General features: G+C 41.9%; 1 protein-coding gene across 5 annotated transcripts in view; it reads right to left on the bottom strand.

Moving 5' to 3' along the window:
• Igf1 (insulin like growth factor 1) overlaps nt 1-12,195 on the bottom strand; it is a 68,054-nt gene extending 55,859 nt beyond the window's left edge. For 2 of the 5 annotated variants that reach the window (XM_055627815.1, XM_055627816.1), the window contains exons 1-2: nt 10,040-10,134; nt 6,709-6,865 (exon numbers count right to left, since the gene is read on the bottom strand). In XM_055627815.1, coding sequence (XP_055483790.1) covers nt 6,709-6,865; nt 10,040-10,054 — 172 coding nt within the window. In that variant the 5' untranslated portion in view covers nt 10,055-10,134. Of the gene's footprint in view, nt 1-6,708; nt 6,866-10,039; nt 10,135-11,641; nt 11,718-11,861 lie in introns of those variants that run through there. The other 3 variants (XM_055627813.1, XM_055627814.1, XM_055627817.1) reach the window with 3 other exon arrangements.
• Nucleotides 12,196-13,598: the final 1,403 nt, after the last annotated feature.

Below are 13,598 nucleotides of genomic sequence, written 5' to 3'. Positions count from 1 at the left end.
TCAAAGCTTTTGTGGCCTGTTAGTGAGGACAATAGGGTATCTCCTTGGGAGAGACCCCGTGCCTGTTCTCAGTGTGTCTGGTTATTTGCTGTGGGCTTGGAAATCCAAAGGAAGGCTTCTACAGGGATGGGTGTGGCTCTGATGGAGTGACTAAGAGATGCATGGCACATGGGGTCTGGACAAGGTATTTGAAAGAACATGAAAGCTATACAATGCTCAATATCTTTTTGGGATCTAAACTGTCTACCTGCCACTAATAATGAAACACCTTCTCATACCATGATCTTAAACAACCAGTTGAGATTTGCATTGCACAGATAGAAATCTTACGATCCAACCTACTTTTGTAAGTCCCTACCTTTATCAGTTTCCCACTCTGCATCAGGTACTTCATTACCTTTGCCAACACCTTCCTGGTACCCTACAAGAGATGTTTGGTCCACCTAAATAGCCTCTTGGTAATTCTTTGAGAAAAATGAATGAACAAACAAACAAAAACAAAAAACTTTCCAAACTAAAAGCTGCAAGAAATGAAACATTTGAAGTTTTCTCATAGAGGAAAAAGAGTATGAAACTGGAGAGTCATAGGTGAATGACTGGGGTTTGGTGAGCATTTCCCTAGGCTATAAAACAGTGGGCTTCTAAGCAATGCAAGTGACCAAATGAGCATATTTCATGGAGACAAGAAGCTGGGGGTTTGATTTTTGATCCATGAAGTTTCAAAATCTCCATTTTGTATGTATATGTGTATGTGTGTAATGTGTCTATTTTGTGTGTGAGTACGAGTGCGCACACCATAGCATATCTGTGGAGGTCTGAGGCCACTCACCTTGTTTGAGGTAGGCTCTCTTGTTACTGAGTATGTCAGACTAGGTGGACTGCAAGCCTGTAAGGGCGATCCTGTCTCTGCCTCCCATGTGTCTTTATTGGATCACGAGAATTGTAGATTTGTGCCAGCACAATCTGGCTTTACATCTTCAAACTTGTGTGACGTGTGACCTACCGCATATCTACCCAGCCTATGCCTTACCCTTTTTCTTTGTCTAATGCAGTAATCATCTTTGCCTGTCAAATTGGGGATAAAGGCAAAGCAGGATCAAATAGAATTTTTTTGAAAGTAAAAGGTGAGACAAGAAGCAGAGCATTCTTCTTGTCATCAATATGGACATAATGTGCATGATTGTAACTAATAATAATGGGATCAGCTGCCCCAAGCAGAAGAAATATGAGTGTATAACTAACTAGGCTCTTCAGGTTATCTTACCTTTTACAGTGGAGTCTACAATTGCTCTCAGAAAGGCATACATAAATACACAAGCTAATGAGCGTGGCGCTATGTTTCAGGCACTATTCTAAACTAACATATTTGAATCTATTAGCTCACTTAACCCTAATATGAACACTTATAAGGCAGGTCCCACTTTACAGATGGAGAAATCAAGGCACAGTGTGAGTAAACAGCTTACTCAAGGTCTTCCAGGGAGTAAGTTGCAGAGCTAAGGCTCAACCCTAGATTCTTGTCAAAGGAGGCCACACTTTTGGTCAGGAACCCTTCATTTTCCTGTTTATAATTCTCTGATCCAGGAGCAGACAGTCTTAATAAATATTAACATGAAATAAAATAAAAATTATTTTCTAATTTTGCACAGAAACCATCATTTTCTTAGTACCCCACACAAGTCCTCTTGGATATATATATTTTTTAAAGTAGTAGCAAGAATTTGAAGGCCAAAGATAAAAGCCATGTGTTCTTTTTGTTTTCTCAAACAATATCTGTGGCCTATTAGCTCTGTGTACTAATGAGGGCAAGGTTGTAAGGTCAATTCCAGATGTATCAATTTCAAAGAGAATAGTTTTTCCATAGGCAGTGACCACACTCACCCCTAACTTGAACCAGCATATGCGTGATTAGATTCCCAAGAGGGGTGCTGTGTAAAGAAATGCATACAGATGGAACACAAAATCCACACTTTCCCAAAGCAAAGCTCTAGCTTTTTTTATGTGTTCCTCTTCTTTCATTGGATGGGCCTTATCTAAAAAGCTGCCCAAGGGCTTTGGGTGGATTCATAAAGTCCTCTTCTGAGACAATGAGCAGAGTTACTGAGTGCTCCTGAAAGTCAAGGCAGTGTGACAGTGCAAAGATGAGAACCATCAGATTGTCTTTGATAACAAAGAGAGATGACAACCTTGGGTTTATGACCTGGGACTTTGTGGTCATGCCTCTGTTTCTGTTCTGTCCTTGGAGAACTAAAGCTCAAATTAAAATAAAGCAAAGCAGCTGGCTCCTATTTCTTGAAGTGAGCAGACTGGCTACCTTTGGGGACTAACTGAAATGATATCAAGAAGATAAAAGAAGCAGAATGTCCCTCAGTCACTAGTTAAGTCCTGGTCTTTCCTTTCCCCAGTGGAATGAATGCTTGTTGCTAGAAACCTAGACATCAAGTCTGTTAAAGTTAAAGGTCATTTGCTTCAACAAAATCCTTTTGTTTTATAGACAAGGATATTTCAGCCCAGAAAGTTTAACTGCCTGCCAAAGTCATATAAATAATGATTGACAGGTCTGGAGGTAGTTTTCTAAGCTCTGTATATCAAAGAAAAAAAGTCTGAGTTCATAATAACAACCTAAACCTAGGAAGGTTTTTGCAATCAATAACAATGAAAGCTAATTGCAAAGTTTCACTCAAACTCTTTAAAAACAGTATGCTTTAACACATGAAGAATGCCATTCGTTTATTCAGATCTGTTCTTAATAAGCATGCATTGGAGGGGGATGTTTTACAAAAGCCATAAATCTGGGGTAGCTGAAAGGGTATCCAACTTTCTTTTCTAATTGATTTACTTTTCCTTTCCCCCAGACTGCCCGAGGTAAAGCATATACAGTTTATTTAAGGGACTGTTTATAGACTCTTAAAACTGAAAAAGACCCCAGAACCTCTCTTTCTTCTGGTTGTTCTTAATTGAAACCATTCAAGATGGTTGGTTGTCTGTCAACTTCTTAAATACCTCAAAGGAGAAAAATTCCAGAAGTTCCCAAAGAGCATGTTAAAATGTTTAATCACCATAGCTGTCAAAAAATTACACCTATGCTTAACCTTTCTCATTTTATCCATTGGTGTACTTCAGACAAAACAAAGTGAGAATGGGACATCTTCTGGGTGGTTTCATTGGTGAGTTAATCCAGGGCCCTTTCCTCATGAGCCTTCACCTCCAAGATAGAATTGCTCTCCTCACAGGACCAAGAGAGTGTAAGCTTGATTGACATGCTCTCTTCCTGTGGCACATGGGGAAGAATCTGTAATTAGCTCTCCATTGGATCCTTCATTTGGGAAACTGTCTGGGGAAACTGCATTAATTTTGGATCGGCTGCTCTACTTATGCTGGGGAGATCTTCGCAGCAGATGATCCAGGAGGCTGTGTCTGCTCTGCTCCCGCAGAACCTGGGCTAGAAGGGTAATGTGCACTCATTTGAAAAATTGGGTCAATCTACCCAAAGCAAGAGTTAAGAACAACAAAAAAAAACCTACTCAAAACCCTTCGAATAGGACTCAAAACCCTCACTTTTTGAATATTTTTTATTAACCAAAAATAAAAATAAAAAATGGAGGCCAATTTCTTTATGATGTTTAAATATCAACCAAGATTAGACACTGCCTTCTACAATGACGAGAAATACATACTTCCAAAGTGGAGCTGAAACAGCTTATAATAAAATGGTATGTGCTCAGTAAAACTTTGGAAATAAGAGCAAATCCCAGTAAGTGTCAACTGGAGGGATAAAAATGTGAGGAGTGCTTTCCTTTAAAAGGTGCTTCGAGGACTGTAAATGCTTAGCTTGGACTTTGCCACACACAGTAAATCTCAGGGGATGAAAAGGAAACTCAATAAAATTTGTTGACAACAGTTAATGCCCGTAAGAATAATTGGCTCCAGAACAAAACAGACCATGAGTGTATCTTGGGGATGGCCTAAGTATAGCTTCTAAGTTCTTGTTGATATACATACATTGCATTCAATGGGAAAAGGCAAAAGAGTTTCATCAAATAACTAGGTAGGTATGAGGTGAGTAGTATGTCACAGAGTATTTGGTAGTCATAATTCTTGGTGGCTCTTACTAGGACAGTCCTACAGAAGCAGTTCTATTAGCTTCACTTGGAGAGGGCAGAACCTGATAAATGAGATAGAATATTCAGGAAAAGCATTAAGAACATAACCTCTTCTCCAAGGCTATTTTCTCTTATAGGATATGATATATATACCCTTTTTCTAACATACCACTAGACTCTGAGTACTTTAAAGGCAAGACCAGTCTCTCATTCTTCTCCAGACACCTCAGTTATACCTCATGTTACTGCACAACAGATGTTCCCCAGTATTTTGAAATAAACTAAAGCAATTTAAAAGGATCAGCTTTTCTCAGGTAGAGAAGATTGTACACTTGACCAGAAAGTTAGCAAGAATACCTTTGTGCTTAAGGAACCAATGGCAGGTAGAGGAGTTAGCTTAAGTAATAGACTTCTATAAGGCAGAATATGGTTTAAAAAAAGAAAGAAAGAAAGAAAAGAAAAGTACTCTTCATGGCAGAATTGACAATAGCATGTTTCACAAAAGTATTAAAAAAATCCAGAACCCTGCTATAAATATCAAGTGGCTATAAGATTTTTTTTATTTTAAGCTATTAAACTACAACTTAAACACAGTTACTGAAACTTGATCCTCGCAGTGATCAAATGCAAAGACATTTTCAACGCAATAAAATGGTTTCCATTGTTGGTGTTCAATGGTCAATGGTCTGTTTGGACATATATAAGTATCACCCAGTTACCTAGGGCTGTGTTATTGTATTTCTTGTTTTTGCTTTCATTATCTACTGCAAACATCACAGGCATAGAAAGCTCAAGTAGTCATGTACCATGCATGGAAATCCTGGAGTACAGACATTGTGATGAGCGTTACAGTTCAACCTGGCACTAAACAGAAGGCACTTGCAGGCTTGGGAATTACGAGGGAAATGGATGAAATAAACTTGCCTGCATGGAGTGCCAAGAGAAGACAAAGTTCTTGGGAGCTGGAGGTGAGAACCACTTACGCTTTCAAAATGAAAACATGTACCCATTGCAACAAGTTACAGAACGATCGCAGTTCGTTGTTCCCCTGGGAACATGTCTCATGTTCACCTTCTATAGAATGTTTCTTAAAGGTGAAACAAGTCTGGAATTTAAAAAAAAATCACCCACTTAATCAACTCATTCATTTACCCTGCAACAGAAAACTAAATGGAGCTGTTTCATTGCCAGAAAAATAAGTGAATTTATTCAAATAAAGGACTGGCAGGAAGCACAAAGTGGAAAATTTCCCATTCAAACAGCTGAAAGCACGTTGGACTGTTTGATGATATTCTCTCGCTTTGTCTGTTTTTATTTTATTTTGCCAAAACCATGGTAAATGCACATTAACAGTCTCTTCAGTAGTTCCTTTGCACATCGCCAAACTTACATGAGTAAATGTTTTTCTCATTCTCTCTCTCTCTCACACACACAAATACACACACACACCACACCACACACACACACACACACACACACACCACACCACACAAGCTACCACCACTATCACCTGCATCAAGAGAGACTGACATTTAGCAAGAAGACAAGAGAGACTTGGAGAATGTGATTCATCTCAAGAGCTACTCAGAGCTTGAGCCTGGTGGGCCACTGAGGTAATCTGATTACCCCTGAGTGATAGGAACCCTAGTGAACGATTCATGCCCAGTTTCCAGGAACTCTTTACTCTTCCAAAGGAATGTGCACACCTCCTTTCAGTTTTTCACTGCATTATAATATACTGTTTGATGGACGTCTGTGAGACTGATTCTTTTCAAGTGACCACTCCCTTTGGTGGCCATTGACTTCGGGTGTGTGTTACGTGCAGACATTGTCTCCTTCCCACTGACTGCTGACTTTCTTAGTGCCTGAGACGTACTTATAAGGTCTGTGCTGCTGAATTCAAAGACTCCTGTCTAGGTGGATATAGTACCCAGGGAAGAACCACATCAAAGGAAAGTAGTGACAAAGAGAATCAAGGTCAGTGTGCATAGAGGGCGTGTAGATACACCGCTACAGTGTGCAGTTGGAGCAAGCCGACCTATTCACAAGCACGTCTTGGCAAAGATCACTTTCTGTTCACTCATGGTGATGTTGTGTTGCATGGAGTCATATAATTTGTTCTCCATTTAATTCATCTCTCAAGTTCACATAAATTTGGGATGGGAGATCCTGACCATTTTACACTAAACTCTGTAGAGTAACTCTGCCCAAAGGGCTAAGAACAAAATCTCCAATACTCCAGGGTTAGTCTGTCTTGTTTTTTCATTGAAGGAACAGGAGAGTAGGGGAATATGGAGGAAGGTGTGTGTGGGAGCAGTTAAAGACAAACTCTTAAGGAAGAAAATTCCCCCCTAAATCTCTCAAAGCTTCCAAAAGCCTAGACGAAATGCTATGCAAACTTTAAGGTGAGGGATCTCAGAGCCTGAGGATGGCTGCCAGCCGTGGGCAGTCACTCAGTTATTCACACAATCCCTGCAGTTGTAAATCCACAAAGCCATATGCTTCAGAATTTTAGCAGCACAGAAAAGTGAATGCTGAGAGAGAGAGAGAGAGAGAGAGAGAGAGAGAGAGAGAGAGAAAGGGCGGGGATGGGAGGGCTACTCACTGAAGTAAAAGCCCCTTGGTCCGCACACGAACTGAAGAGCATCCACCAGCTCAGCCCCGCAAAGGGTCTCTGGTCCAGCTGTGGCGGAGCTGGTGAAGGTGAGCAAGCAGAGCGCCAGGTAGAAGAGATGTGAAGACGATGTGCTGTGCATCTTTATCTGCCAAAGGGAAAAACAAAAGGAGGGTCAGTGTCCTTCTGGGTCCTCTCTGGCCATTGGCCTAGAGAACAGCATGGCATGAAGGACCTCTGTGGGTCCTGGCCTGAGCCTGTCTTGACATCAGACAGACCATGTTAGTCCCTTTCCTACTGGATCTTCAGAAGTCCTCTTGAGGTTTTTATGAGTTCCTATTATGAATAAAGAGGGCAAGAGGGCTGCAAACATTTATTGCGTGACAAAAGATGTAGTTATTTTAGTTGGGGGATTCTCATGCCCTTCTGAGAACCTGATAAAACATCGCAATTTTCAAAAGTTAAATGTGCTCAGCTCTGTAATCAAACTGTTTTAATTTACACACTCTAAAACTTGGCTGTTTGCAGATAGTACATATATTCATTATAATTATTATTGATCAGAATAGTAAATTAACCAGGGCATCATTCTCTGGCCATAGATTAAGAAGATTTTTACACTGGCAAGAAAGGTATTATGAAAATATATCATTTATAACTTTTCAGAGAGAGAGCAAGAAGGGAGGGAGCACAGGGGAGAAGAGAAAGAGAAGTCTTACCTGAAAATGTTAGCAGCTAACACAACCACAAGCAGAAAACAAACAAACAATCCAGAAACAGGAAAAAACATGAAGACTTAGGAATGCAACTGTCTCACAAAATCACAATGACAACAAAGTCTGACACCTTTCCTTACACATCATGAAGGGCATAGTCTGTACCTCTATAACAAAATGCAGATTGACCAGAGAAAGTCATGACGCTTTTGTTTAATTCAAGGACTGGGTGAGGTGAGAGCCTTTGGAAGGAGACTCCAGAATGAGGTCCATTTGTCGTTGCTGCTGCTGCTACGCTTCAGTCCACTGAGGCGCGGGCAGTGGGAGGAATTATGATTTAATGACAGTAGACTGAGCTGGGAAATTCAGCATGCCTTGCCTCTCCTGATACTGCTAGGCCTTTTTGCGAAGCATTCTTAGATCCAAGGTATAGTATTTAGGGCCTCTCTTGGAAAAGTGGCCAATGACCTGCTATCAGACAGGGCAGGCAGCAGATTTCTCTCTGATCAGCTCCTCTGCAGCAAGCTGGGGGGGGGGGTCAGAAGCAAATGCCCATGTTTTATGGTTGCCTTGGGAAAGGGAGTTTCTAATTTCTATGCCTGCCTTGGAGGAGAGTGACAAGCAGGAAAAAGGACGGCAGAAAGTCAGGGAGTTTAAAAATCATTCTCAGAGGCTCAATGGAAATAAATGTAATTCTTATATTCCAAAGCCTCTCTCTTCTAGTCCACTACCACAGATGTACATACACAGAAAACCTTTTATGTGCAGGGCAGCACAGGGCTTAAAATCTGCAAGAACCTTTCCTTGAACAACGGGAAGTCTGGCTTAATCTCTGGGAAGCATTCATAAGCCACTCTACCAATTTTATAACAAAAATCTACCAAGGGGCTCCTGTTTGGCACAAGTTAGTCAATGCTTGATAGCCAAATGGCATCCTTGCCAACATTAGGATTCCTGTGACCCGAGTCTCTCTTCATTCTAAGAAGCAGACAAGTGCTATGGTGACATCCCATTCTTTCATACTGCTACTTGTGAAACCAGCCTGTACTTTCTTGCAGTACAGGTGAGCTCCCAAGGTGAGCAGCTTCACCTCTTTCAAATGCGTACACTTTCAGCAGCATGGAAAGAGTCACAAGAGGGCATTGGGTGAGCTACCCTATAAATGAGGTCATGGGTGTACACTGGGAGCTATAATTTTTTAAAGAGGCTTTTTGAACCTCACAGTTGGGGCAATTTCATTCAATCCCATCTTGTTTGGAGAATGAGACTCAGACATTAATTTATGGCTACTTTCCCTGCCCTGTGTGAATTCTCAACTTAACAGCTGCTGCATCACTGATAAATTTTGCTAAACTATTTTAAACAAATTTTCAAATTTGTGGTCATATCTTCAGCCTAGCATTTGGAGAGGGCAAGGAACCCAAAGCTCCTGATTCTTGACAGCATATGGTAAATGTTTAATCAGTGCTTGTAGAGCAGCTGAAGATGAAAAGAACTCTCTATTTACAAATCATCATGAACAGTGGACATGCAATTAAGGAGGAGGTATGACCTTCGTGAAGCCCTTGGTACATTTTCTTAGTAGGATTTTTGCATGGAAGCACTCTAACTCTACACAACCAAAGACCCAAGATTTTCTTAGAAATGAGCTAATATGTACTCATTTCTCTTAGTTATGAAAAGAATTTGAAGGGGAGTTTCCCCTTCAGTATTTCTCATGGAAACTTGAATAAATCCAACCCAACAGGGCTTCATGGTTCCTTTCCAAAGGGCAGCCCTGTGTCCCCATAATTGGCCTTAGAGAAGACATCCCTACACTCTGGCAACAGATGAGCTCTAGAATGAATAATACTCCAGCAAACCCATTCTGGAAACACTGCCCCCTACCCCTGCTGAGTGTCAGATGATGGTGAAGGCCAGGCACCTGCAATGATTAGTTTGGACCAACTTCACATATTACTCAATCTCACAGCCTTTGTAAATTTAGATTGTCACGAGCTGTCCCAAACTATATTTTAATAGTTATTTTTAAGGGATAGTGCCTTTCAATTCAGCAAGACACATGAATCTCTAGAGTTGAAAACTGCAAATTGCTTTACCCAATTTTCCCCCTTTTTCTTTCTGCATGGAATTATACTAAAACACTGTCTGATAAATATCAGTACTTACAATTCTAGGACCTCTGGTGCATTTTCCTTTAGCTCAGAGATCAGTCCAGCACACTAGAATCAGAGCCGACCACACCATGTTCCCCGAACAGAAAACAATAACAAACTTGCTTGGGAGTTTTAAAAAAAGTTCAAAACAAGTCTCCCCATATGTTCCCCATTTCCTCAGCCTCCTATTTCATCAACCACAAGGAAAACGGGTAGAGAGAAGCCATTGGTGTGATAGGAAGAGGACAAGGAAGAGCCTGAGAAAGAGAGGGCAAAAAAAATCCCAATCCTGAACTCAGAACACTTTCCTCAAAGATCGTCAGCAAATCCATGTCTCCAAAGACTTTTCTGTGTTAAACGAGTGGGGTATCAATTGATTCCAGATGCCTGAACAACAATGAAAATGCCCAGTAAAAATGTGAGGGCAAGCATCAATAAGAAGGTACTCACTGGAGCTGCAGTCATTTGGGACCGTCCAGGTCTTTTTCCCAGCAGGTCAGAGTGGGTATTATGAGGCTGATGTGAATAGAAAACTGAGGACTTAAAAACATGTGCTGTTTTGTGGGTGGGGTTTGTGAAAGCATCTAGTTACATTTGGACACCCAGGCAGGTATGCTATGAGCTTGGGTGAACTGCCTTTTGTCCATTTAAACAATGAGCAAACTGCACAGCTGGGAGGCAAGTCAATCCTTTCCCCCAGGTGAAGCCACTCATTTCCATTGTATGGTTACCTATCTCAGCTACCCAGAAGAGTGATTCAAGTTCCAGCTCCTTGCCTTCCTCCCCCACCTTCCCGGGCTCAAGCACTGGGAAATACCTTGAGACTCAGAATACAAAGCCAGACTGTGCCCCAGTGTACACTGCTCTAGGCAGTTGACCTCCGCTTTGAATTACATTTCAAAGACCACCACACAGCAACTCCCTTCAACGTCTCCTGCTGCAAGTTCAGGGGAAAAAAAAAAAAAGTTGAAGCATATTGCTAGCTCCACTTCTGTAATGTTCTGCAGACCCGGCATGGAAACAGAGTTCATTTGGAGACAATTTTCCAAACTTGCAATGAACGCTGAGGTAACATTCCACAGTCGCTTTGATGAGCCTCTTAAATAGGGAGACGCAATCCCAGACGCCAGACCACACAGCGTATATGAAGGCTGACTTCACTCCCGTAAGGTGGCTGGAGCCTGCTCAGCATCTCAAGGATGGCAGAATTAGGTGCCTGACAAGGTTGTCTCCCTAAGTCCCAAGGCACTTACTTGCCTAAGAAAAGTCCTAGCGATGAAGCATTTGAAAGCAGCAAAGAAACGCTGCTCTCTGTGCCGGGAGCTTTTATGAATTAAGCTCTCCCGGCAACTGCCTCCAAGGAGCCAGTGACAGCGGCTTAAAAGTGCTTGCAAATTGAAAAAAACACAAGTCTGGAAGGATATAATTTTGCTGAGAATGGAAACTTGAACTAGGGCCAGTGATCGGAAAGGAGAAGTCAGCGTTGTGACAGCTGCCCGGGCGGCAGCCAGATTCACCTAAAGAGACTTTACGGTGCCGAGCGTAGGAGCAAAGCTTGCAGCTCGAAATCTAAGCCCAAACTCAATCCACTGAAGTCCTCTTCCAGAGAGGAAAGTTGGAAAGACAGCCGCCAGAATGCGCCTGCTTTCTGAGCTCAGCGTGGATCTGCTTAAATTTTCTGAATATGCAAAGACGGCAAGTTGTCTGAGAGCTTTTTCAGAAAAGCAAATTAAACTTCACTTTAACTTTGACTTTCTGGGCATAAGTGCAAAGAATTCCCGGTTCTTGGCTCCAAAAAGCCTATTTAAAAAGCTTTCCTATCATCTAAAATGTAACTTTTAATCTGTGACATGCCTCCTGACAAATCACACACATACATAGGCACAGACACACACGAACACGACCTTAAAAACCGAGCGCCTGCACCTGTGAAAGAAAAAGCACACCCGCGTTTATAACCATGCTCTCCAGCCCCGAGCCACAGGCAAGATTTACAGGAATTGCTTAGAAACGGCAGCGTGGAGGCTCTGTAAGTGGAGGGTTTATAAGTACCTTGCAATAGTTTCTACCCGTACAGATATCTCTGCAAATGCACTCATCTCCCGGAGCTCTTTTACAGCTCGCACAGAACTGCACATTCAGCAATTTGTAAAGAACTCCCAGTTCTAAAACAATGCAAATTCTAAAGCAAATAACAATTCTAGGCAGCAGAAAACAGCACACAGTTTAAACACAGTTCCCCAACGAGTTCAAAAAAGTAAGAGATATTTACCTTCAAGAAATCACAGAGGCAGCACTTAAATAATTGAGTTGGAAGACTGCTGATTTTTCCCATTGCTTCGGAAGTACAAAGTCTGGAAATGAATTGGTGAGCAGGAATAATGAGGCAAAAAGAAATCCAGAGAGATGGGAGATGTTAGAGCAATGTCACATTTCAATTTTGAGGACTTTATTCCATTGCGCAGGCTCTATCTGCTCTGGATTTAGCAGGGACAGTGAGATTTAGCAAGCAGAAGAGGGATTTAGAGAAAATCCTCACATTTATCTACAAGACACAGACACTGTAGACAGGAAACAGCTGGGGGAACATTCGCCTTCTCTCTCTCTCCCTCTTCTGGCAAAGTTATCGAGTAAGGACTTTTTTGGGCACCGTGACAAATAACATCATACCTTTGCTTTTAAAAACTGGAGCACAGAAGCATTTTTTTTTCTCTTAAAAGAATGTGTGTTACTGACAGGGTTAGCCAACATTAAATACTGATGCTGCCATCGAAAATAGGATCTGTTCCCTGATTAACTTTCCATAGGGCTTGAAGGTACACACGTCTGCTAATACGCCTTACCAGGATTACAGGATCTAAGTGGGACACAGGAGCAATTTTATATTTTAGGACAAATACAAAATTTGAAGAAAAGAATTAAAAGAAAAAACAAAAGGGAGAAGAAGACCATCTCCAGAAAGCCCGGCGATGTTAACCCTGAAATGACCAGGGTAAACTAGATTGAAAGGGCTCACTTGGGTGAGCCCTTGTCCTAGTTGCCAAGTGAGGGGAATGATCTCATTTCCTAAAACCTATAGATGGGCAGGCGGCAGTGGGCCGGCTCCTGTTAGGGCATTGTATCATGCTTTGTGCAGAGAAAGAGCCTATGTTGGGCTCTGGAACCAGCTGAAAAATAAAATGATCTTATTTTTTAGCAAAGCTGAATGCCTGTCATCTCCTCAACCTCAAGGAAACAGTATGTGAGGTGCATACATTTCCCATTGGCCATATTTTTCTGCTAAATGTGTGTGTGTGCACAGCATGTGTGTGTGTTTGTGTGTGGGGGGTGTATGGCTGTGTTTTCTCTCTCCAGTTTTTTGTATGTGTGTTATTGCAAATAATACCAGCTGGCTAGCAATACCCTCTCCAGGGTTATGATGTCATTCAAATCCCTCAACTGGGTAAGTGGCTGGCAGCAATGTTCAAGCTGACTGCTTTACTATTTATAATGTATACTTTCCTTTGCTGTAGAGAATCAAGTTCTGATCGTTTGTTGATACAGTTTGAACCTATTTCTCAACGCTTTTGAGAGAAGTAGATAAGTGAAATTTGAAAGGAGGTTACAAAAGCCCAGATTAGACATTGTGCTTTCCATGGATGTCCCTCCAGGTGTGGTTTCCCGAGGGGGATGGAAACGAGCCAGGCTTGCCTCCCTCTCTCTCGCTTTCTCTCTCTCTCTCTCTCTCTCTCTCTCTCTCAGGGGGTTTGAAGACACCGACCTACACACCAGTTGAGAGAGAGGGCGGCTGGCAACAGTGCCCTCTTCTACTGCCCCACAGCTAGACATCTGCTGGGAGAGGTGGTTGTCCTCAAGGGAAACAGTTTGGTTTTGCAAGGGGGTTGGGCTTGGTCCAATCCTCTGTGTGGTCAATATTTCATAGCAATGTTTACCTTTCACACAAACATTAGAGGCCTTGCGCGAGTCAGTCCCAGTGGTGGATGATGAAGGTATCATTTGATGAGAGCAC

Source organism: Psammomys obesus, unplaced genomic scaffold (genome assembly GCF_907164565.1).
Source record: "Psammomys obesus unplaced genomic scaffold, mPsaObe1.curated_primary_1811, whole genome shotgun sequence".
Taxonomy (NCBI): Eukaryota; Metazoa; Chordata; class Mammalia; order Rodentia; family Muridae; genus Psammomys; species Psammomys obesus.
Note: the sequence above shows the minus strand (reverse complement) of the source record. Positions and strands in the feature narration are given on the sequence as shown.